This window comes from Pituophis catenifer, unplaced genomic scaffold (genome assembly GCF_029215685.1).
Source record: "Pituophis catenifer annectens isolate HBS135680 unplaced genomic scaffold, rPitCat1.0.hap2 SCAF_14, whole genome shotgun sequence".
NCBI classification, from domain to species: domain Eukaryota; kingdom Metazoa; phylum Chordata; class Lepidosauria; order Squamata; family Colubridae; genus Pituophis; species Pituophis catenifer.
In genome coordinates this window covers 4,212,648-4,238,013 of record NW_027256894.1, presented here as the reverse complement: position 1 = coordinate 4,238,013, position 25,366 = coordinate 4,212,648, and the positions used below count along the sequence as shown (strand labels likewise).

Here is a 25,366-nt window from a genome sequence, read left to right as displayed (position 1 = left end):
GCCCTCCTCCGGAGACTCAGGGCGGCTTACAATGCGTTAAGCAATAGCCTTCATACTTTTGTATATACCTGCTTAGTAGGGCTTTCGGTCCCCCCTAAGCGGTGTTCTTTTTTATACAAAGTCAGCTTATTGCTCCCACAAACCAGGTCCTCATTTTATCTACCTCGGAAGGATGGAAGGCTGAGTCAACCTTGAGCCTGGTGAGATTTGAACTCGCAGTAATTGCAGGCAGCTGGTGTTACTTAACAGTGCTTTAGTCTGCTGCTCCACCAAGACTCTTGTAATATAAACTCAACTCACTTTGCAAAAGTGCAGGTGGACAGTCCACCAGCTCTCACCAGCTTGGACTGCTACGCCAGCTGTGATACTGTCTAAAATCAGATTTATCTTTTTTTCAAACTTCGTGATCTCTGCTTATACTGTTGCAATGCAGTCTTAAGTACAGCTGCCTCTGGAAGATGTTCAAGAAAGGGCTGTCCAGATGTTGGCAGGATAAAAACCACTGGAACACATGTTACTAATTCTGTGTCAGTTTTATTAGCTAGGTTATGTCTAGCCTATCAAAGAGAAAGGGCAGACATTGTTGTCTTCCAGTACTTAGGCCAGGAGTGTCTAACTCGATTTCATTGAGGGCCGCATCAAAGTTGCGTTTGACCTCGGAGGGCCGTGGCTGTGGTGTGGTGTTCGTGGCCATGGTGGGTGTGATACAGGACTCATGTCAGGGGCAACTGTGGTGGCCAAGTGCTAAGGCACTTGGGCCTGGTGGCTCTGCAGACTGATAGCATTGTGATTAACAACAGCTGTCTGCAATTACTGTAAGTTCGAATCTCTCCAAGGCTCAAGGTTGACTCAGCCTTCCATCCTTTCTAAGGTAGGTGAAATGAGGACCCAGTTTGTGGGGGCAATAAGCTGACTTTGTATAAATATACAAAAGAATGAAGGCTATTGCTTAGCGCATTGTAAGCCGCCCTGAGTCTCCGGAGAAGGGCGGCATATAAATCAAATTAAAAAAAAAAAAGGCAGGACTTCCCTCACTCACTCTCATTATAATCTTCCTTCCTTCCTTCCTTCCTTCCTTCCTTCCTTCCTTCCTTCCTTCCTTCCTTCCTTCCTTCCTTCCTTCCTTCCTTCCCTCCCTCCCTCCCTCCCTCCCTCCCTCCTTCCCTTTCCTTCTTTTCCCTTCCCTCTTCATTCGCCTTTCTTCTTCCTTCCCCTCTTTTCTTATTTTTCCTTCCTTGCTCTCTTCCCATCTTCCCTCCTTTTTCTTTCCTCTTTCCCTTTCTCTTTCCCTGTCCCTTTGTTGCATGCTCAAATGCAAAAGGGGGAAACATTTCTCCTTTCGTTTTGCTTTTAGTTCGTTTTGATAGCTCTCTGCCAGCGAAAATGGAGCTCCATTATCGCTGGCAGGGGCCCCAAGGCCTGGTCTTTGCTGTTTCCAGGCCAACCCCATGGGCCAGATCTAAGCAACCCGTGGGCTTGATCCAGGCCTTGAGTTTGACGCCCCTGACTGAGGCTTTCACAGACAAGAGGGGATCAGCCTCTTCTCCAAAGCACCTGAAGGCAGGACAAGAAGCAACGGATGGAAACTAATCAAGGAGAGAAGCAACCTGGAACTAAGCAGGAATTTCCTGACTATGAGAACAATTAACCAGTGGAACAGATTGTCTCCCTGGGGTTATGGGGGCTCCATCACTGGGGGTTTTCAAGAAGAGATTGCATAACCATTTGACTGGGATGGTGCAAGGCAGGGGTGAAATGTGAAATTTGTTATTACCGGTTCTGTGGGCGTGGCTTGGTGGTGGGGGGTAATGTGATGGGTGGGCGTGGCCAACTTTTTATTTTTTTTTAACTTTTCAAAGCATTTTTTCTAATGCTTTGAAAAGCCTCTGACGATCAGGCAACTCAGCCGGGATCGTCAGAGACTTTTCTTTTTTTTTAAAAAAAAAAATAATCTTTATTTACATTTCAGTTAAAAAGAAAAAAAACAACACAGCATAAAATGACACACAAAAAAACAATACAACAAAAATGCTTTTCAAAGCATTTTTTTTACCACCTTTTCAGCCAAGAGGTTGCAGAAAAAAATGCTTTGAAAAGCCTCTGACGATCCCAGCTCACCTCCACGATCATCAGAGGCTTTTTTTTTTTTACTTTTAAAAGCATTTTTTTTTTTGTCGGAAGAGATTGTAGAAAAAATGCTTTTAAAAGTAAAAAAAAAAAAAAGCCTCTGATGATCGCGCGGCTCAGCTGGGAATGGTGTGGGGGGTGCGCGTAGGGATTTTTGCTACCGGTTCTCCGAACCACCCGCAGCCATCACTACTGGATCGGACGATCCGGTCCGAACCGGGAGCATTTCACCCCTGGTGCAAGGTCTCCTGTCTTGAACAGGAGATTGGACTAGAAGATCTTCAAGACAAGTTCCTTCCAGCCCTATGATTCTATGTTCTATGTTTTCTACGTTGGATTCATGTTAGCTTGGGTTAAAAAAAAAAAAGACTCCCAGATGTTATAGGATTTATTATTTGAATACGCACTCATGTATACCAATGTGTCAAGACTCAGCAGGTTGTTTTCATGGACTGTTCTACAAGATTGATTTGTCTGTGCAAAAAGGACCCAGAGCCATTTCAGTGATGGTCTCTACATTTGCACACTCCATACTAATGAGTTATGTATGGCTTCAACTTTGCCTGTGTTTAAACTAATATTACTTATTTCATGATGCTTTTCCTTGTACTCGGTCTTTTCATCTCTGCAATGTTAACATTAAAGAGTAATTTAATGGCTTGGTGCTTTTATTTATGATCTCTGCCTCTTTTATCTCTCTGTTTCTAAATATAATTTACAACGTTCTATGATTGGTCAAAGAGCAGCTTTGTGATATATCAGACATTTCAGCAAAGCAACTCTGCTGTCCGGATGCAAAACCGCTTCATCAAAATACAGCAAATATTATGCAAAGCCCCACTGTCTTGGGAAATGAGTTCCATATCGTGGTAGGCTTCTATCTAATAAATCTTCATTCTCCAAGATGCTGTAAAGCTGAAGTAGAAGCCTTCAAAAAAGTTCATACTTCTCACAAACCATTAAACTCTACCAAACTTGTGAATCTCGAGCACGTCCGTAATTGATGGATCTAAGAATTTTGAGAGAAGGACAAAATATTCTGTTTAAGTAGGAATGGGCAGATACAATCGCAATGCTAATTTGTTATTAAAGTTCTGAAAAAGGACTGCGTTCCAGTGCTATTAAAATTTCAGAAGCGTTCTTGCAACTATCATGATTTATGGCTCAGATTCCTTACATGGCTATTAAAAATACTTGGAAATATATTATTCCTAGCTAAAGTGGCCCCTTTTACTACCTATCGCCGATCAGACATGCATAATCTGAGGGCCACAGTTAGCCCCTGAAAGCTTTAGATGTGGCTTCCAGAGCTCCAAAATTTACTACCAGGCTGTAATTTTTAGCATGACAAAAGATGGAAAATGTTACATTTTCTGGAGAGTCATCCTAGTCAGTGTATTTCATTTTCACTGGATTTAAATGCAAATGTGAACTCGCTTTCACTAGATGTGTTCAAACAGGCTGAATGGCTACCTGTTTAGGAGATTGTAGAAGCGGATTCCTGCACTGGGTAGAGGATTAAATTGAGATAATCCTCCAGGTCTCTTCTAACCCCTACATATGATAGAATTACAGAATAACAGAGTTGGAAGGGAACTTGGAGGTCTTCTAGTCCAACCCCAGCAAAAGTAGGAGAATCTATAACTGTGATGGCGATCCTATGGCACGCGTGCCACAGGTGGCACACGAAGCCATATTGGTGGGCATGTGAGCTCAGCTCCGGCATGCATGTGTGCACTGGCCAATTGATTTTCAGGCCCTGGGCCCACCAGAAGTCAGGAAACAGGCTGTTTCTGGCCTCCGGAGGGTCTCCAGGTTGGTGGGAAAGGCCCGTTTTTCGCTCTCCCCCAGGCTCCAGAGCCTTTCTAGGAGCCCGGGGAAGGCAAAAACGGCCTCTGCCCCACTAGAGGCCCTCCAGAGGCTGGAAACGGACCATTTGCCAACTTTCAGTTCCACTGGAAGTCGGCAAATGGGCCATTTCTGGCCTCCGGAGGGCCTCCGGAGGGGGGGGGGGAAGGCTGCTTTCGCCCTCCCCAGGCTCCTAGAATGCCTCTGGAGCCTGGAGAAGGTGAAAAATGGGCCTACTGGGCCCACCGTGCCATTGTGTGCCAAAAGCACGGGGAGTGTGGGGGGCAGGGCGCATAGAATTATGGGTGTATGCACGTGCGTGCAACCACCCCTCGTGCTCCTCCCACTTTTGGCACGCGATGGCAAAAAGGTTAACCATCACTGCCCTATACCATTCTGGACAACTGGCTTTCCAGTCTCTTCTTGAAAATCTCCAGTGATGGAGCATCCACAACTTCTGGAGGCAAGCGATTCCACTGATTCATTGTTCTCACTGTCAGGAAATTTCTCCCGAGTTCTAGGTTGCTTCTCTCCTTGATTAGTTTCCATCCTTACTTCTTGTCCTGCTCTCAGGTGCTTTGGAGACCCTATCATACCTGTGAGAGCCCCTCAAATATTGGAAGACTGCTATCATGTCATCCCTAGCCTTTCTCTTCATTAGACTAAGGACATACTGGCTGGGGAATTCTGGGAGCAGATGTTCACCCATCTTAAATCTTGTCCAAGTTAAGAAACACTGTTCTGATGAGACACACTTCTTTCAGGAGGGCGATCTGATTCAAATAAACAACCTGGACAAAAATGACTTCCTAGGTTCTAAGTTAAGATAGATCCTTCCATCCTGATCGTCAAGCTGAAAGAGCCACTTGAAAAGTAGATTGTTACTTTGCCGGAGAGCAAGACAAACAGTAGCTGCTTACACTGGGCCGGTCTGGAGATCTTTTCTGTCCTAAACATGAGTGATCAACTTTGGGAGGGTAGCAGAAGTATTATGTCAAGTGATCTTGGGAAAAAAACCCACCACAAATCCATCCGTGACAAATGGATGCTGTGCCAGATTTATTTCCGTAGGTCCAACTCAGTGGTGAAATTCAATTTTTTTTTATTATCGCTTCTACGGGCGTGGCTTGGTGGGCGTGGCAGAGGAAAGATACTGCAATATCTCCATTCCCACCCCACTCTAGGGGAAGGACAGTGCAAAATCTCCATTCCCACCCCACTCTGGGGCCAGCCAGAGGTGGTATTTGCTGGTTCTCCGAACTACTCAAAATTTCCGCTACCGGTTCTCCAGAACCTGTCAGAACCTGCTGGATTTCACCCCTGGTCCAACTTCAATTTGATGTGGTTCAAACAGTTAATGTGACTAACATTCTCTCAAATATTTTTTTTTCTCAGAGGAATCTGTAATGAAGTGATTACAGGGATTACAGGGTAATTGAAGGGCCTGGTGGCTCAGCAGACTAAAAAAGCATTGTGATTAACACCAGCTGTCTGCAATTACTGTAAGTTCGAATCTCACCAGGCTCAAGGTTGACTCAGCCTTCCATCCTTTCTAAGGTAGGTGAAATGAGGACCCAGTTTGTGGGGGCAATAAGCTGACTTTGTATAAATATACAAAAGTATGAAGGCTATTGCTTAACGCACTGTAAGCCGCCCTGAGTCTCTGGAGAAGGGCGACATATAAATCAAATTTAAAAAAAAAAGTGATGATTGACTTGATCTAAGAGGGCTTATTTAGGAGCAAGCTCCTTAAAGATGAATAAGAACATTTTAAACCAGGGGTCTCCAACCTTGGCAACTTTAAGCCTGGAAGACTTCAACTCCCACAATTCCCCAGCCAACTTTGAATTCTGGGAGTTGAAGTCCTCCAGGCTTAAAGTTGCCAAGGTTGGAGACCCCTGGTTTAAACAACATTTTCAATTCAAGATCAGATGGAAAATAAGTCCTAATCTGTCTTTTGGAGCAAAAATTAATATAAGACTCGGTCTTATTTTCGAGGGAACATGGTATCTGTGTAAGTAGAGATGTACTCTGTGAACTGCCCTCTTCCTGCCCACCAGACATCCCAAGCTCCGTTGTCTCTTTGTCCTCTGGGTAAGCAACCCCTCCCTCCTGAATCTCCAGACTAAATTCCAACATGGTAAGTTAAAATGTTTTAATTGACTACTTTTTCTGGCGAATCAATTAAATACCAAAACTCTAGTTCTTCTGGGTTTTACTTGTTCGATTTTTGTTACAGGTCATCTTACAATTGAGCCTGAAATTTCTGTTACTATCCTGTTTCCCCGAAAATAAGATCTCCCCTGATAATAAGCCCAACTGGGCTTTTGAGCGCATGCACTAAAATAAGCCCCTCCCTCAAAATAAGCCCTCCCTGAAAATATTTAAACGAAGAGCTAGAAATCAGGTAAGACGGCAAGAGGAGCCCCATCTTGCTCCACGCGCCCCAAAATAATAAGACCTCCCCGAAAATAAGGCCAAGCGCTTGTTTCAGGGTTCAAAAAAATATAAGACAGGGTCTTATTTTCGGGGAAACACAGTGAGTGAAACACTTATTAAGTGAGTTTGCCACATTTTATGACCTTCCTTGCCACAGTTGTAAAGTGAATCACCGCAGTTGTTAAATGAGTCAAATTGCTGTTAAATGAATCTGGTTTTCCCATTGGCTCTGCTTGTCAGAAGGTCGCAAATATTGTCATAAAGTGCCAAATGTCTGAATTTTGATCACATGACCATGGGGATGCTACAACGGTCGTAAGTATGAAAACTGGTCATAAGTCATTTTTTTTCAGTGCCCTTCTAACTTTGAACAGTCGCTGAATGAACCGTTGTAAATCAAGGACTACCTGTATTGTTAGAAATAATTTGTTTTTAACTGCCCATCTTGAGATAATACAAATATTTTAAATTCAGTTTGTAAAGGACGACCTGATAGTTATCCTGATAGAATTATAGCAATCAGCAACTATTGTTTTTAATCTATCTGAAATTGGACAATTCTTCACCAGGAGTCTGTGGAGATTCTCAGCCATCCAGGTCACGGTTGTCCCAAAGGAAACTGGACTTCCTTGTTTTTCTTTGAAGACATTTTGCTTCTCATCCAAGAAGCGTCTTCAGTTCTGACTTGGATGGTGGGGAATGGAAGGATTTATATTCCTTGCAGACAGCTGGTCTTTTGCATCCTTTTAGAGAGTTATTGAGGCCACTTGGAGGTTCATCTGTGTCCTCAGGGTCACCTGAGTTAGTGCAAATGGGTTAGGGATGGGTTCTAAATTTTTTTTACTACCGGTTCTATGGGCGTGGCTTATTTTGTGGGCGTGGCTTGATGGTCATGTGACAATTATTTAGGATTTAGCAGAGGTACTGGTTTACCAGGCTTTTAACTGCTTGCAGAGCTGTCTACCCATTTATTTTTGCAGGCACTGATCTACTCATGTATTTTTGCAGGCACCGGTCTACTCATTTGTTTTCTTTTAACACTGATCAGCTATAGGGCGGCCCTTTGAAGCCCCTGGGCAAGAGTTTAAACAGTTTTTTTCCCTCTAGGCATCAGCTGGGACTCAGGAGGCAGCAATAGATTGGGGGTGGGGCCAAATAAAAGGTAAGAATAATGCGGGGGGTGGGGGGGCAGAACTGGTTCGGTGACGTCACTGCTACTGGCTGGGGAGAATCGGGCCGAACCGGGAGGAACCCACCACTGAAATGGGTACAGTGGAGCCTTCTTGAAACTGCTGAAAGGACTGTGTTATGGAGCTGTGCTTTCTGCAGGATGCTTTCTGTCCTGTTTCCCTTCTCTATTGAAGACAGGCTCAGAGCTGAAGAAGCTTCTTGGATGAGAAGTGAAACATCTTCAAAGAAAAACCAGAAAGTCCAGCTGCCTCTTGAAAAATCACCTTTGGGACAACCATGACCTGGATGTCTGAGAATCTCTATAGACTTTTAGCTATACAATTTTGGATGAAGACCCTTGGAATGGTGTGGGAGGAGGAATGGATTTCCAGAGGGGAAAAAATTGCAGACTACAGGAACCAGGAGCCCCACTCAGGTGACCCTGAGGACACAGATAAACCTCCAAGTGCTTCAAGGACCCTCTAAAAGGATGCAAATGACCAGCTGTCTGCAAGGAATATAAATCCTTCCCTTCCCCACCATCCAAGCCAGAGCCGAGGAAGCTTCTTGGATGAGAAGCGAAACGTTTTCAAAAGAAAAAACAAGAAAATCCAGTTGCCTCCTGAAAAAGCACCTTTGGGTCTTCACCAGGAGATTATGTTCTACCTTCTATCTACTCTTGCTATGAAAGAGTGATCAGGAGGACTCCAGACCTGAAAATTATTTTGCCCAGCCTTCAACACAAGACCAGTGATGGGTTGCTACCAGTTCGCCCCGGTAGAACTGGTAGTAGCGGTGGTGGGAGGCTCCGCCCACCCACCTGGACATCATCAAATACGCTCTGCGCATGTGCAGAAGTGGCGCGCATAAGAGCGAACCGGTAGTAAAGATTAAACCCACCACTGCACAAAACCCACCTTTTCTACAATATATCATTTCTACTTTATTTAGTTATTTTTCCAAAAATCCTTTACCTTATTCAGAGGAATGATCAAAGAGGGAGGCAGTTTTGTAAACTTGGAAGCCAATTTACATCTGAAAAAAAACCGGGCTGAAGAAACGCGATTAAAAGAGATGGCGAGAGAAATATACCATCTTAATTTCAACTTGGGAGGAAAAAAAAAAAAAGTACTTTATGTTAATCCCAAATAAAATATTGAACTGCCTCCTCCTCCGTCTCTTCCTTTTCTCATATTTTTTTCTTCAGAAAAATATGTATCATTTTGTATGCTTGCCCATTATGATAAATTGCAACACCAATTGTCTTTAATTAGAACATGAATATTTGATGGAAATCCTGCTGGCTGGATCAACATTTCAAAGGGAAAGCAGGGACGCTCAACAGATTGAAATCAAGAAAAGAGAATTTGACTTAATGAGATAATTAGCCCCGCTCCAGACTTTGAAAAATAAGCTAGATTCTTCTAAGGAATCAGACTTCATTTCCTGAAAAGAGAAAATTAAGTGTTTGGTCTCCTACTAAATGTTTCACATCATGGCGATGTCCATTGCAAGGAGAAAAGAAAATGGACGCCTGCATTTGGTCTGGCCATAAGTATTTGATCTTGTAAGCATGATCTGTATTGAAGACATGAAAGCAGGATTCCAATATCTGAGGGGCTACCACAAAGAAGAGGGGGTCAACCTATTCTCCAAAGCACCTGAGGGCAGGACAAGAAACATGGATGGAAACTGACCAAGGAGAGAAACAACCTGAAATTAAGGAGAAACTTCCTAACAGTGAGGACAATTAACTAATGGAATGATTTGCCTTCAGAAGTTGTGAATGCTCCAACACTGGAAGTTTTTAAGAAGAGATTCATTTGTCCAGAATGGCATAGGGTCTCCTGCTTGAGCAGAAGTTGGACTAGAAGACCTCCAAGGTCCCTTCCAACTCTGCAATTCTCTTATTCTGACCTCATCAGGTATGCCATTAAACAGAGGGCTGATTCAGGTGTCACACTAATTTCAGGAGTGGATGACAGTCATTTTAACGCAAGGGATTTATATTTATAATTCATTTATAATTATTTTGGCTGGCAAAGGACACCACAGTGCGAGGAAGACAAATGTATGGTGTTACAGGAGGGACAGAAAAATGCAGAAATACGGGTAGTCTTCAAGTTACGACCGTATAATGGCTCCTGCCCATCATGGGTCAATCTTACGACGGTCGTAAAAATCAACCCACGAAGGTCATAAAATGGGTTGGTTATGGGGCCGATTTGATTTTACAACTGGCAGTTGTAATCGTGGCTCAAAATCACTCAACCTCCTTCATGGCAGTACTCAGACTCCTGGTTTCTGGCCTGATACCTTAACCATTAGACCAAACTGGCCATAGTTTATTATAAGTACAAACCAGTGGTGAAATGTAAAATTTGTTACTACTGGTTCTGTGGGTGTGGCTTGGTGGGGGGGTAATGTGACTGAGTGGGCGTGGCCAACTTTTTTTTTTTTTTTACTTTTAAAACCATTTTTTCTACAACCTCTTCGAGAGGTTGCAGAAAAAATGTTTTTAAAAGCCTCTGATGATCCCAGCTGAACCGCGCGATCATCAGTGGCTTTTTTTTTTTACTTTTAAAAGCATTTTTTCGGCCGAAGAGGTTGTAGAAAAAATGCTTTTAAAAATAATTTAAAAAAGCCTCTGGTGATCGTGCGGCTCAGCTGGGCATGGGGGCGGGGGGGGGGGGGGGGGCAGGGATTTTTGCTACCGGTTCTCCGAACCACCCGCCTCCATCGCTACCGGATCAAGCGATCTGGCCTGAACCGGGAGCATTTCACCCCTGGTACAAACCACTTCTCTCTTTGCACACTCTTATCCCTTCTCTGGTCCAACCACAAAAATACTGTTTGTGTTTTTCTATGCATTTGACTAAGTCTGGCTCTGTTTTTGAAAGGATGTTTAAATTGAAGTAAACTTGCTGTCAACAAGCCAACTTCAAACCGTAGTTGCAAAGCCAAAGGGCAAGGCCCTTCCCCCCAATAAGCTGCAGATAACCTGAAATGGCCATTTGTATTCCCCCAGTGTCCCTGCAGAAGGCCAGGGAACAGGAGCAGAGCAAACCTAATCTCCGGTTTTCTTCTCACAGTGCTAAATCAAGGCTGAGCTTTATGTCCGAACGCGGCTACACTCTCAGATGAACCTGGCGCAGAAAATGCTCGAGGACAACAAGCCATCAATCATGGCCACAACTCCTGAAACCTGGAGAACGATGTTTTTTTTCATATGCTGGGGATGCTGGTAACCAAAGAATTATTATATAAATCTACCCCTGATTTACGGCCATGGATTATTGTTTGTCAACATTTTAATTAGTCTCCTTTCTACAGAAGGGCGAAGTAGAGGACACCAAAGTGATTTGACTGTATTTCCTGAAGCTCTTTTGTTTATGATATACGGTACATTCCCCCACGTGTTTTTCTTCCTTTTTCTCCCATTTTATAATTTCATGTCCTACGCAGATTGTTTACAGCGTTAATTGCTAGTTTAGACAATATGGTTTGTCAATATTTATATAATAACAGAAGATGAGCCTGGTGTCGGGTTTTGTTTGGGGTTTCGTAACATTATTATGTGATTTCTTTTTTATTTGTTTCTTTAATAAAACACGCAAAAAACATTCAGAATATTCGGAACACCCCGCCGTGTTATTATGGAAAGAGCTGTAAAACAGTCACTGGGGGTTGTTTTTTTTAGAAATCTAGAAAAATAAACAGTTGGGTTCTACAATTTGTTAAGCATGGTTGGTATGCCTAGATAACAGTCTTTGCAAAAAGATCCAGCAGAGCTGAAAATAATAGGCAGGAGGGTCAACCAAGATAATGGAGGGGCTCACATTTCTAACTTGGGAAAGGCGTAGAAGAGACATGCCCAATCGGTGGCCCACAGATTGCATGCAGCCCTGGACAGCAAGTAATGCAGCCCCAGAAGATAATAAATATAAGAAAATATACATTAACTGTATTATAAGTTTATATGGGGCCAAGGCATAGAATATAGAATAATAGGGCTGGGAAGGACCTTGGAGGTCTTCTAGTCCAATGCTCAAGCAGGAAACATGATATTTGTTGTGGTCCACCAGCAGCCTGCGGAGCTGGCAGCGGAGTCGGACAGCGATGAGGCTGAGGAAGAACATGGGCCAGTCCTGGAGGCTGGGAAGGCCCGGACGAGGGCTCTGTGTCAGAGGCAGAGATGGGGCCAGGGCCATCAGGGAGTGAGGTGTAGACTTTGGAGCCTCCAGAGGCTGACAATAGAGAGGCAGAGGAACAGGAGGAGCCTGTTCCTAGTGCACGTATGAGAAGAGCTGCCAGAAGGCAGGGGCAGCTAAAGCAAAGAGGACAACTCGGGAGTAAGGCCAAGAGATGATTGGCCCCTCCCATAAGGCTTAAAAGACAAGCAATGTCTCTTGGCCTCTTTGCCGGAAAACAACCGTTGAGAGATTTGCTTCGTGTTTGGATGTATTTCTTTCTTGTCAGCGTCTTCTGTTCCTGAACTGTCGCCAAGAAAAGCCTTTGGCAGTTTGCCTAATTATCCCAAGGTCAGAGATAAACTGAAGGTGTTTTGAGAACTTTGCTTTCATTTAATTAGGAATGAGTTAATTCTCAGCTGTTTTAATAAAATCGGTTTGTTTTTTGGAACTGTTTTGCATTTAATATTAACTACGTGGGCCTGGGTCACAACAATATTATTCTGGACAAATGGTTGTCTGGGCTCTTCTTAAAAACCTCCAGTGATGGTGCACCCATAATTTCTAAAGGCAAACTGTTCCACTGGTTAATTGTTCTCCCTGACAGGAAATTTCTCCTTAATTCTAGATTGGATCTCTCTTTGATAAGTTTCCATTCATTACTTCTTGTTTTGCCTTCAGGTGCTTTGGAAAATAAGTTGATCCCTTCTTCTTTGTGACAGCCACTCAAATATTGGAACACTGCTCTCATGTCACCCCAGTCCTTCTCTTTGTTAGACTAGACATACCCAGTTCTATTCTATTTTAAATTTTTGTATTTATGTGTTTTATTCTGTGGCTGTTCACCACCCTGAGTCCTTCGGGAGTAGGGCGGTATATAAATCCAATAAACAAACAAAACAAACAAACAAAACAGTTCCTGCAACTGTTCATTGTATGCTTTAGCCTCTAAATCTCTTATCATCTTTATTGCTCTTCTCTGCACTCTTTCTTGACTGACTTAATTCCTCTTCACTCAATGCGGCCCAGACAAACCAAAAGGCTGGATAAAAAGGCAGGACAAGAAACAATGGATGGAAGCTAATCAAGGAGGGAAGCAACCTGGAATTAAGGAGAAATTTCCTGATAGAACAATTAACCAGTGGACACCTTGCCTTCAAAAGATATGGATGCTTCACCCTTGGAGGTTTTTAAGAAGGGACTGGACAGCCATTTGCCTGAAATGGTGTAGGGTCTCCTGCTTGAGCAGGGGGTTCGACTAGAAGACCTCTAAGGTCCCTTTCAGGTCTATTCTGACTACCATGATGTGGAATGTTTGAGTCTCTTTACCTTGGAAAAAGAGAGGCGGAAGTGACATAATCAGACACAGGATGCAAAAATTCGGTGGGGATCCATGTACCAAAAATTTTAATGACATGGACTTGAAGAAGATACATGACAAATTCCTTCCTGCCTTCCAAAACAGAGTACCATATTTTTCGGTGTATAAGACGACTGGGCGTATAAGACGACACCTGACTTTTCCTGTTAAAATATAGGGTTTGAGCTATACTCGCCGTATAAGACTACCCCTCTTCCAACGCACACCAAATAAAAATTAAAAAACATCAACTGGCTCACCCACAATGTAAAAGCAGCTGTGCTAGACCCAAAATGGCCCCTGCAACAAGCGGGAACCTCACACAGCCACAAAAAGCCACAAAAAACAACTTTCACACTTTACACACACAAAATTCCACATACAGCTTTGTGAGATTTTGTGTGTTTGTGTAATTAGAGTGAAACACTACAGAAACACACTAAATCTCAGAAAGCTGCACAAATATTATTTTATTTTATTTTTATATGAAAGCTAAATTTAAAACTTCCTAAATTTTAAATGGCTAGGTCTAAAAAAGAACAACTAAAAAAAAACCCCAATTAACTATTTTTTTTAAAGCTCCCAAAGGGGGGGGGAAACTTACCCAATAGAACAGGGGTCTCCAACCTTGGCAACTTTAAGACTTGTAGACTTCAACTCCCAGAATTCCTCAGCCAGCTTTGTTTTGCTGGCTGAGGAATTCTGGGAGTTGAAGTCCACAACTCCCTGCCTGCTTGATTGCAGGCAGGGAGTGGCTTGCTGATGGAATGGATTCAGGCAAGCGAAGCAAGGCAAGCGTTGCGACTAGCAGCTAAGGTAAGCAAGCTGGAGGGGGAAAACTTTTTTTCCTTCTCCATGGCTCTGGCGATCCCAGCTGAGTTGCCTGATTAGCAGATTGTCAGAGCTTGGATCGTCAGAGCTATTTAAGGCTCGTCAGAGCCTTTCGGGCTGGTCTGCCTGGTTACAGGAGAACGATACCCGGCGTATAAGATGACCCCCGACTTTTGAGAAGATGTTCATGTGTTAAAAAGTCATCTTATACGCTGGAAAATACGGTATTTTTTCATCTAGGGGATAAGTTTATTATGGTTTGATCTGACTATGTGCCATTAATTTGTGATTGACTCTCAGCAACAATTGATTGATTCATTCAATCAATCATTTTCTATAGCCACCCATCTCAATCAAGAGATAATGGATGGCTTACAGTTCTAAACCTATAAAAGCAATTAAAACAATAAAGAAGCATTTAAAACAACATAAACATTCCCAAAACAAATATATACATATATGGAGAGATCTTCTGCTGAATGGACTTGGTATGTGACTCAGGGGAATTGGGATATCTTAATTAAAAGTCTATCTATGCTGTTTTGGAAAAATACATACTTTTAGCTATGAATTTGTCCAAACCTTGGAAATGACTGAGGCAAGTACTTATATAAGTAGGTAAAATTATTAATGAAAAAAAAAATAGATGCCAGCAGGCAGCAGCAAAAATGGTGACATCTGAAAACTGGAAGTATAATCTATCCTTCGATTCATGAGACAGTCTAACTCATTTTTTTTTTTTCATTTTGTCTTCAGGCAAGATTAAAATCTTTCATTAACCAAATTAATGACATCAAAGAATCCTCTGCTTGGCATAGTCTGATATGGAAAGAGCTGGGTTGCTTATAAGAAATGTAGAGTTGTTGACTGGTAATAACTGTAATATATAAATAAGGTATTGATGTTGTTAAATAATGGGTATATCTGGGCACATCCTTTACAGCAGGGGTCTCCAACCTTGGCAACTTTAAGACTCGTGGACTGCAACTCCCAGAATTCCTCAGCCAGCTTTGCTTTGCTGGCTGAGGAATTCTGGGAGTTGCAGTCCACGAGTCTTAAAGTTGCCAAGGTTGGAGACCCCTGCTTTACAGCATGTCTAAAGGCTGAATCATGGCAACTGGACCAAATTTTGTTCATCTGAGACGTTTCATTGCACATCTATGCAAATTCATCAGTCAGAGCAAAATCAGATAGGCAGAGAATCAGATAATTGTTGGAATGTACCAATTCTTGCCACACCAACTGCAGGGATTTCTCCCCAAAATGGCTTGCAATATGTCAATCAAGTTTCAATCGTCCAGGTCAAAGGCGTCTAAAATTGAATCTTGACTCTCTGCCTGCCTGCCTAATTATTTTTTGCTCTGATTGATGAAGTCGCTTGGATGAGCAATGTAACATCTCAGATTAAGGAAGTTTGGACGGGTTGCCTCGATTCAACCTTCAGATACCTTTGACCTGGATGTCTATGGAAATTCTCAGTCATCCAGGTCAGAGTTGTCCCAAAGGTGCTTTTTCAAGAGGCCATTGGACTTTCTGGTTGGAGAAGCTCCTTGAATGAGAAGCGAAACGTCTTCAAAGAAAAACCAGAAGGTCCAGTGGCCTCTTGAAAAAGCACCTTTGGGACAGTTTGGACTGGATGATTGAGTCTTCATTGACATATTCTCTACAGCAATGAACCACGGTGATGTCATCAATATTTGGCACATAGAAGTAGTGGCATTTGTGGGATGTGTGCAGTGGTGGGTTTCAAAAATTTTTACTACCGGTTCTGTGGGCGTGGCATGGCTTGGTGGGTGTGGCTTGGTGGGCATGGCAGGGGAAAGATACTGTAAAATCTCCATTCCCACCCCACACTCCAGGGGAAAGTTACTGCAAAATCCCCATTTCCTCCTGATCAGCTGGGACTTGGGAGGCAGAGAATAGATGGGGGCAGGGCCAGTCAGAATTTTTACTACCGGTTCTCCAAACTACTCAAAATTTCTGCTACCAGTTCTCCAGAACTGGTCAGAACCTGCTGAAACCCACCTCTGAATCAGGGATGAAATGCTCCCGGTTCGGACCGGATCGCCCAGTAGCGATGGAGGTGGGTGGTTCGGACAACCGGTAGCAAAAATCCCTGCCCCCCCCCCCCACATGCCCAGCTGAGCTGCACAATCATCAAAGGCTTTTTTTTTTACTTTTAAAAGCATTTTTTCTACAACCTCTTCAGCCGAAAAAATGCTTTTAAAAGTAAAAAAAGCCTCTGATGATTGCGCGGCTCAGCTGGGATCATCAAAGGCTTTTAAAAGAAAAAAACCCTTTTCATCCTTACGGCCATTGCAGCCTCCCCATGGCCGCGTGATTTACATTCGGATGCTCGGCAACTGGCTCCTAGTTATGACGGTTGCAATGTCCCGGGGTCACGTGATCCGCTTTTGCGACCTTCTGACAAGCAAACCCAATGGGGAAGCCAGATTCACTTAACAACCGTGTCAACTGTACCGCTTCACTTAACAACTATGGCAAGAAAGGTGGTAAAACGGGGAAAAATTCACTTGACGAAATATCTCACTTAGCAAAAGAAGTTGTGGGCTCACTTGTGGGTCGTAAGCCGAGGACCACCTGTACTTATAGACTTAGGGAATCAGCAAAATGCCACCTTACCTTGGTTGCAGAGGGGGCCGAAAAAGCCTGGCAGGCAATCGCATTGGCCCGTGACATGATGGCAGGGAAGTGTGCTGTGGAGACATTGGGGACAAATCTGGTTGCAGTGAAGCCCGTAGAAACCAGGGGGACAAACTAAGAGAGAGAAGCACATAAAGCAGAAAAAGGAATAAACAAAACTGTGGGCGACAGCTTAAAAATATTAATCTCCATCCATTGCAATGTACTTCCGAAGACTTTTTCCAATTGATGGGATATAAGAAAGGTTATATAAGGACAGGGGTGGAATTCAGCCGGTTCAGGCAAACCGGATGTTAATTTTAATCTGGTTTGCCGAACCGGTAATTGCAAGGACTGGCTGACCCCGCCCAACCTGTCCCGCTCCTCCCAGGAGTCTCCACACAGCCCATTTTGGATGCCAAGTAAGTACAGGGCCCGTGCGGAGGCTCTGGGAGGGCAAAAAACGGGCCAACCGGAAGTTCTGGAAGTCCAGAAACGGCCCTGTTTTCACCCTCCCAGAGGCTTGAGGAAAGCCTCCGGAACCTGGGGAGGGCGAAAAATGGGCCTACCGGAAGTACCAGAAGTCCGAAAACGGGCCTGTTTCCGGCCTCCGGAGGGCCTCTGGAGTACGGGGGAGGCCATTTTCGCCCTCCTGGAGGCTTGATTAAAGCCTCCAGAGTCTGGGGAAGGTGGAAACACCCCCTTCCCCATGGTGCAGAAGGCCAAGTAGGCCACACCCACTGGCCATGCTCACCCACCAACCAGGCAGAGAACTGGTTGCTAAAATTTCTGAATCCCGCCCCTGTATAGAGAAGTCCTTATTTAGCGAGTGCCTCGTTTAGTGACTGGTCAGTTGCAACGGGGATGAAAAGTAACTTTATGAGCAATCTTTGCACTTTGAATCTTTGCAGGTCTTGGAAACTGAAATCAGATCAGAAATACAGTTAAGCAACTGCTTCCCTGAACAATTAAGTTGGCAGTTCCAATTGTGGCCACTATATGAGGATGTGAAGAAAAAAATATATACAGAAATAACCTTTCTTCTTAGAGCTACTTTGGGAGGTGGATTAATTGTAGGAACTGAAGCAAAAACCAAGAAGGGGGTCATATCTATGCCCCCACCCTTTGCACATGTGTGCGACATTGATGGACATATAAATCAGGCAGGGCTTCAATTGCATGGTGACAATCACAATCCTGGATTTTTGGACTCCCCTGAATGGAAGATAAACTAGGAAATGGAGACGAAAAAGTGAAATAATCCTATTACTTGTAACAGGAATATCCAAAATTGTATTTAACATTGATAGAATATTTGTCTTTTCTTTCTCTGATTTATATTCAATACTGTATGGCACCTAAAGAGCAGAATATGATGAACCTAAGCATGCTGTACAAACATCATTGCACTGAAATAACATTATATAAAAAGTACTGAGCCCGTTCTATTTTAACACTTCATGCATAAATTATAGCCTCTTCAAATGTCACTCATTTAATCACGATTCTCTATAATATTCTCGTCTGATTTATTAGCCCTGTTATATTTTTAGCGGTACTTCAGCACGTACTTCCGGTTGTGATGTTTTAACCAGCACAGACACTTCTCGGGTGACAACGGCAATTTTAACAAACCCGTGCTGACTGCTAGTTATTACTTTACTCGTTTCTAGCTGTTGGCAGATCTGCTTTTTTATGATCTTTTGGGGAATGGAATGGAATACAGAATAGGATAGGATAGGATAGGGTAGGGTAGGGTAGGGTAGGGTAGGGTAGAGTAGAGTAGAGTAGAGTAGAGTAGAATAGAATAGAGTAGAGTAGAGTAGAGTAGAGTAGAGTAGAGTAGAGTAGAGTAGAATAGAATAGAATAGAATAGAATAGAATAGAATAGAATAGAATAGAATAGAATAATTAGTAGAGTAGAATAGAATAATTAATGTAGAGTAGAGTAGAGTGGAATAGGAATAGGAATACTGAATAGGATAGGACAAGATAGGATAGGATAGAATATAGAATATAGAATAGAGCAGAGAAGAACAGAATACAGAGAAGAGAGAAGAGAGAAGGAGAGAAGGGAAGAGAAATCACCTTTAAGTTGAAACCCCATTGCCTGGTCAAATTAAGCTCCACTTTCTTTCCTCTCTCTAGAGTTCCTGGAGTTACAATTTGAAACCCCCAGGACTTCACTGTGGCCAAAAAAAGAAAAAAAATTGTCCCCCGCCCCACTTTGCTTCCCTGACTCTTTTAGGCTTGGTCTTGCTGCAACATCACAGAAACCCGGCCAGCCGCAGCCCTGCGAGGTCATTAAGGGAGCTGGCCGGAGCCCCGAGGTCGAGACGGTAGCCGCTTGAAATAGAAGAAGAACAGCAGCCAATTATTTTGGAAGGCAGAGCAGATGCCTTGTGGCAAGAACAGCTGGAGGAGCAGGAGAGGACTTCTGCTCAACATTACGAGAGTTATTTGTAATGATGAAGATCCTGGCGTGGAAAAGAGACCTCCGGGACACGATTATTAAACTCCGAGTAGGTCTCCCAGCTACTTTGGGTGATTTCCACATGTAGGGAGGTCCGTTATCAAATTATGAATAAGGATTAGGAGGCTCTTTTCACAGATGTCCGCCTGCAGTATGTAGGGGGGGTGGGGGTTGGTGAGGAAATAATGATTAAGCCAATTATTTCCCCCTTCCACCCCTTTACAATTTATATGCTGCTCCATTTCGGCAGAGTCTCAGCAGCTTTCCCTTATAAATATGAGAAGATGAAACATTGAAGTCAGTTATAGGTAGTCCTCAGTTTATGACCATTTGAAACAGCCTGTGGGTTAACTGATTTTGCTTTGGGGTTCTCTTGGCCACGCGCTTTCTTTCCCTCCCAGGACTGTCTTGGGCAACAAATAGGGACAAGAAATAGCAATAGCCCTAGCACTTAGACTTATATATCGCTTCCCAGTGCTTTACAGTCTTCTCTAAGGGGTTTACAGAGTCAGCATATTGTCCCCCAACAGTCCCCACAACTGACCTCCGAAGGATGGAAGGCTGAGTCAACCTTGAGCCTGTCAGGATCAAACTGCTGGCAGTATGGGTGGGTTCTACTTACCTTTACTACTGGTTTGTAGTGGGGCCGCGCGCGCTCACTCTTCTGCGCATGCACAGAAGCGTTTTGGTGATGTCAGGGTTGGTGGGTGGGGCCGGCCGCCGATTTTACTACCGGTTCTATAGAACCGGTGCGAACCGGGGGCAACCCACCACTGGCTGGCAGTCATCAGAGTTAGCCTGCAGTGCTGTATTCTAACCACTGTGCCACCATGGCAGTAGACTAGACTAGACTAGACTAGACTAGACTAGACTAGACTAGAATTACAAAATGAATAGAATATAATGAAATTATGTAGAATAGAATAGAATTACAAAATGAATAGAATATAATGAAATTATGAATAGAATAGAATAGAATAGAATAGAATAGAATAGAATAGAATAGGAATAGGAATAGGAATTAGAAATAATAGAAATAGCACTTAAGACTTATATACCACTTTACAATGCTTTCCAGCCCTCTCTAAGCGGTTTACAGAGTCAGCCTATTGCTCCCAACAATCTGGGTCCTCATTTTACCCACCTTGGAAGGGTAGAAGGCTGAGTCAACCTTCAGTCAATTAGAATCAAACTCCTGGCAGTCAGTAGAATTAGCCTACAATACTGCATTCTAACCACTGAGAGGGAGGGAGGGAAGGAAGGAGGGAGGGAGGGAGGAAGGAAGGGCAATAGCAATAGCAATAGCACTTAGACATACCGCTTCACAGTGCTTTCCAGCCCTCTCTAAGCGGTTTACAGAGTCAGCCTATTGCTCCCAACAATCTGGGTCCTCATTTTACCCACCTCTGAAGGATGGAAGGCTGAGTCAAGCTCGAGGCAATGAGAATCAAACTGGAGAATTGCAGAAGGGAAGAGTAATGTAACAGACTGGATCAGAAGGGGGCCACCAGTTTTGGGCCTACAGCAAGGTTCTCCAAAATGGTTAGTATCAACCCCTCTGAGTTGATATCATTTTTGTTGCTGTTGTTCTTATTCATAGTGGTGTTGGTTACAGTAATACAGATAGTCCTCAATTTACAACAGTTCATTTAGTGACCATTCGAAGTTGCAACGGTCCTGAAAAAAAGCAACCTATGACCAACAGAATCTATGACCGTTGCAGCAGATCCCCATGGTCAGGTGATCAAAATTCAGATGCTTGGCAACTGACTCATATTTATGACGGTTCCAGTGTTCTGGGGTAATTCTGACAAGCGACCTCTGACGAGCGAAGTCAATGGGGAATCCAGATTCATTTAACAACCGTGTTGTTAACTTAACAGTCACAGTGATTTACTTAACAACGGTGGCAAGAAAAGTTGTAAAATGAAAAAGTAAAAGTTGTAAAAATTCATTTAACAATTGCCTTGCTTAGCAACAGAAATTTTAGGCTGAATTGTGGTCGTAAATTGAGGTCTACTTGCATTTAGTGAATTATTTTCATATAAAAATATCTGAGAGTCCATGGAACTTCATAAAGGGGTAAAGGTTCTGAAGAATTTGGGGACACCTGGCCTGAATTTAAAATTTTAATCCAACCAAAAACTGTTTGGGGTCCTTCCATAATTGTTAGAAGTGTTACAGGGGTCTTGGGAGCAAAATGATTTTGGAAACACTGCTGTAGGATGTTAGGAATATGACTATTGCCTAACTTGTTGGGTTGGCAATATATAAACCATCAATGTATGTTTGTATTGTATTGCATAGCTTTAAGACTGCTGTATTGCATCATACTGTGTCCTGATTGGTTAGCTCTATTGCCAATGTCCTTAAGAGGGAGCTAGAAACATGGCTTGTTCTCTTTGTTGTTCTTGCTCTCTGATATCTCTATCTGACTTACTGTCTTACTGTTTGCAACTCTAGAAGAACTGTTTACTGTGTATGATTAATACGACTGGTATGAAGACTTGGTTTATTGGACTGTGTAAACTATAACACGACTCAGTGTATCTGTGTGGTGACTGTGCTTATTCATAACTACTCTCAACCGCTTTCATGTGCACACCCTTGCTACTCAAGGGTTATTCCTTAACATAGTCCGGGAGTCTCCAAAATTGGCAACTTTAAGTCTTGTGGACTTCAACTCCCAGAATTCCCCAGCCAGTCATGGGAAGGGAATTCCACAATTCCACATGGGAGTTGAAGTCCACAAGTCTTAAAGTTGCCAAATTTGGACATCCCTACTGTTGAGTATGGCCAAAACAGCAAGTTAGATACCGGCCACGACGGTCACAATTAACACTCACAGATTTGGGACCCTATCTTACACACTGGCTGAAGATTAACATAAAATACAGTACAATGAAAACTGCTAATATGCTTCCTGTCCACCTGTGAAATGTCCTTTCAGTGCTCCAGTTTTCCTACCATCAAAATGCAAAAGTACAATTTGTCAGCAAGTTCGGGAGGGATTCAGGAAGAGAAACCTGGATCAAAAGGAGGAACTGCCGTGTGGGATTTCTAAGGCAAAGCATGAGATTCTTACTTCTCTGGCACATGGGTCCACGATAGCCTGGGGCGCACTCACAGATACCATCTTCCGGAGAGCAGGAACCTCCATTTTCACAGTTGCAGGCAATGGAACAGTTGGGTCCCCAGCGGCCAGGCGAGCACACGCTATCGCAGTGGATGCCTGGGGGGAAAGCAAAGATGGGGATGAATTGTGCAGAAAAGGAGGACTCGCTGATATCTTGGTGGAAAGGAGGTTTGCACTCTCCTTGAGGCACACTTGGGTTTCAAACGCGGAGGGCTGTGTCTTCAGCATAGAAGGTATGTGTTCCAGACCCCACATGGGGTTTGAAGGAAAAGCCAAGCAAGTTCATTTTGGAATCTGATGTGAAGTTAGTCTCTTCCTTAATTTTTAATCTTCCCTTGTTTTTTTTTAAGGAATAAGCTATCACCCTTTTTTTGTTTGTTTGTTATTGCTATTGTTTACTGAAATATTTATCAACCTAGCAACTTTAAGATGCATGGCCTTAAACTCCCAGAATTCCCCTGCTAGCATGCTGGAAGAGGAATCCTGGGAGTTGAAGTCCACAGATATTTGAGGGGTTGCCACAAATATAAGGGGGATCAACCTATTCTCCAAAGCACCTGAAGGCAGGACAAGAAGCAACGGATGGAAACTCATCAAGGAGAGAAGCAACCTAGAACTAAGGAGAAATTTCCTGACAGTTAGAACAATTAACTAATGGAACGGCTTTGCCTTCAGAAATTGTGGGAGCTCCATCACTGGAGGTCTTTCAGAAGAAATTGGACAATCATTTGCCTGAAATGATATAGAGCCGTGATGGTGAACCTATGGCACGCGTGCCACAGGTGGCACACAGAGCCATATCAGTGGGCATGTGAGCATTGCCCTAGCACAGCTCCATATTTTCAGGCCTTCCGGACTCACCAGAAATCGGAAAACAGGCTGTTTCCGGCCTCCGGATGGCCTCCAGCGGGGTGGGGGAGCCTGTTTTTCACCCTCCCCAGGCTCCAAGAAAGCCTCTGAAGCCTGGGGAGGGCGAAAAACAGGCCTACCAGGCCCACTGTGCCACCACATGCCAAAAGCGTGGGGCGCATGGGAGGGTCACGTGCATTAGGGCGGGGCGCATTGAATTATGGATGTGGGCACACACGCGCATGACCCCGCCATGCTCCCCCTGCTTTTGGCACAGGACGGCAAAAAGGTTAGCCATCACTGATATAGAGTCTCCTACTCGAGCAAGGGGTTGGAGTAGAAGACCTCCACGGCCCCTTCCAACTCTGTTATTCTATGTTCTAAGATGCTTGCTGGGGAATTCTAGGAGTTCAAGTCTAGACATTTGTGATGGAATGTAGTGAGGAGATAGATCCCCAGAGGAGAGGGGTCGCATTACAGAGGAGTAAGAGGCAACTCAGCCCAGATACCATGTGTGAGAGAAAGGGGGTGAAGATAGCCCTTCCCTAATAGTTCTCAGAGTATACGGTAGATGCAGAGAGTAGAGTGCTTTAGTCTGGCAAGATTCTGTCTATAGGTGTGAACAATGAAGGACTCAGCTTGGAAGGTTCACCATGTGTCGTTCTTGGTTTTGCCAGACTAAAGCACTCTGCATCTACCATACACTCTGAGAACTATTAGGGAGGGTCAGTCTTCACCCTCTTTCTCTCACACATTGTTCTGACCTAGGCTTCCTGAGTCAGTGAAACACACGAGTAGTCCTAAAAAGCTCTTTTATTGCAACAGCTGTGAATTCTGTTCATTCACAGATGAGTCCCCAATAGTTGTAAAGAGTCCTTCAGGATAAGGCTGATAATCACCCACCTTTATCTCCCTTGACACGCTGCCAAAGACCTACTTGGCAAAGCCACACGGAGTCCAGAATCAAACAGAGCTTCAGACTTTAAGCTGAACCGAATAAATAAACGTTGCTTCCTGCAAAGGCCCACGTGCCTTTGCTCCTCTTTTAAGTCTTATGGGAGGGGCCAATCATCTCCAAGCCCTACTCTCGAGTCGTCCCTTTTGTTTTAACTGTTTGTGCCTTCTGGCAGCTCTATGCAGGTGCACATTAGGAACAGGCTCCCCCTGTTCCTCTGCCTCGCTGAGATCTGACTCTGGAGGCTCCGGAGGCAGCATGTACCTCCCAGATTGCCCCTTCACTGCCTCCGATGCAGAGCCCTCATCCAAGCTTTCCCCAGACTCCAGGACTGGCCCATGGTCCTCCCCAGCCTCCTCACTGTCCGACTCTGCTGCCAGCTCCGCAGGCCACCGGCGGACCACAACACACATGATATCAAGGTGGAGTTGCCTCTTACTCCTCTGTAATGCGCCTCCTCCCATCAGGGAATCCACCTCCTCACTGTGTCCTATCCCACCGTGCTGGCTGTGGAATTCTGGAAGTTGAAGGCCACACATCTTGAAGTTGCTGGCTGCACAATTGATCCTCCTGTGCTTTTCTGTGTATTACATACACAACACGTGTGAAAGAGAGGTTTCAATGTGTTCACAGCCACCATCTTCATGGCTTTGACAATGCCAACACCCCTGAAGGACAGAGGTCTTCAAACTTGGCCGCTTTAAGACTTGTGGACTTCAACTCGCTGGCTGGAGAATTCTGGGAATTGAAGTCCACAAGTCTTAAAGCGGCCACGTTTGAAAACCTCTGAGCTAGGAGGAACAGCAGATCTACACTATGATATCATGATCAAGGGGTGGACAAGAAGAGAGAAGAAAAATCAGTATTTACTCAAGGTTAATTCTTTTTGGGTAAGAAAACAATGGAACTCATTTTGTATTTCAAACTCCCAGGGAATCTAATATCCTTGCAGGCCCATGACAATGTCTACCTGTACACATGACCCACATGGCATCACTCAGTCATTCCATGCTGAGATCATGCTGAGTGTGATGCAATTTCCTCCTTCAGCCTGCAGATGCTCCTGAAACTCCACCGGTTGAATTCCACAAGGGTGAACTGAAATGGAAAAAACTCCCTCTCTACTACATTATTACATCTACAGATTCAGATCTGGATAGGTCTCACCTGGGATTTAATCCCACCCCCACTGTTCTTCTACAAATGTCACACTTCTCCTTGATCATGCCCTGAATTCTCCATCCAAATTCCATTTCAATTAGCAGCAAGGTGCTTGTCCATTATGGTTAAAGATGCAATTATACGTTTATAGGTTTTTGTTCTTTTTAATTCTCATGACAGAATA

At 43.8% G+C, this 25,366-nt stretch overlaps 1 protein-coding gene across 1 annotated transcript in view; it reads right to left on the bottom strand.

Moving 5' to 3' along the window:
* The window catches only part of MEGF11 (multiple EGF like domains 11), a 478,493-nt gene that overhangs the window by 46,583 nt on the left and 406,544 nt on the right, over positions 1 to 25,366 (bottom strand). The window contains exons 11-12 of the mRNA XM_070953314.1: positions 22,167 to 22,313; positions 16,609 to 16,743 (exon numbers count right to left, since the gene is read on the bottom strand). Coding sequence (XP_070809415.1) covers positions 16,609 to 16,743; positions 22,167 to 22,313 — 282 coding nt within the window. The remainder of the gene's footprint in view (positions 1 to 16,608; positions 16,744 to 22,166; positions 22,314 to 25,366) is intronic.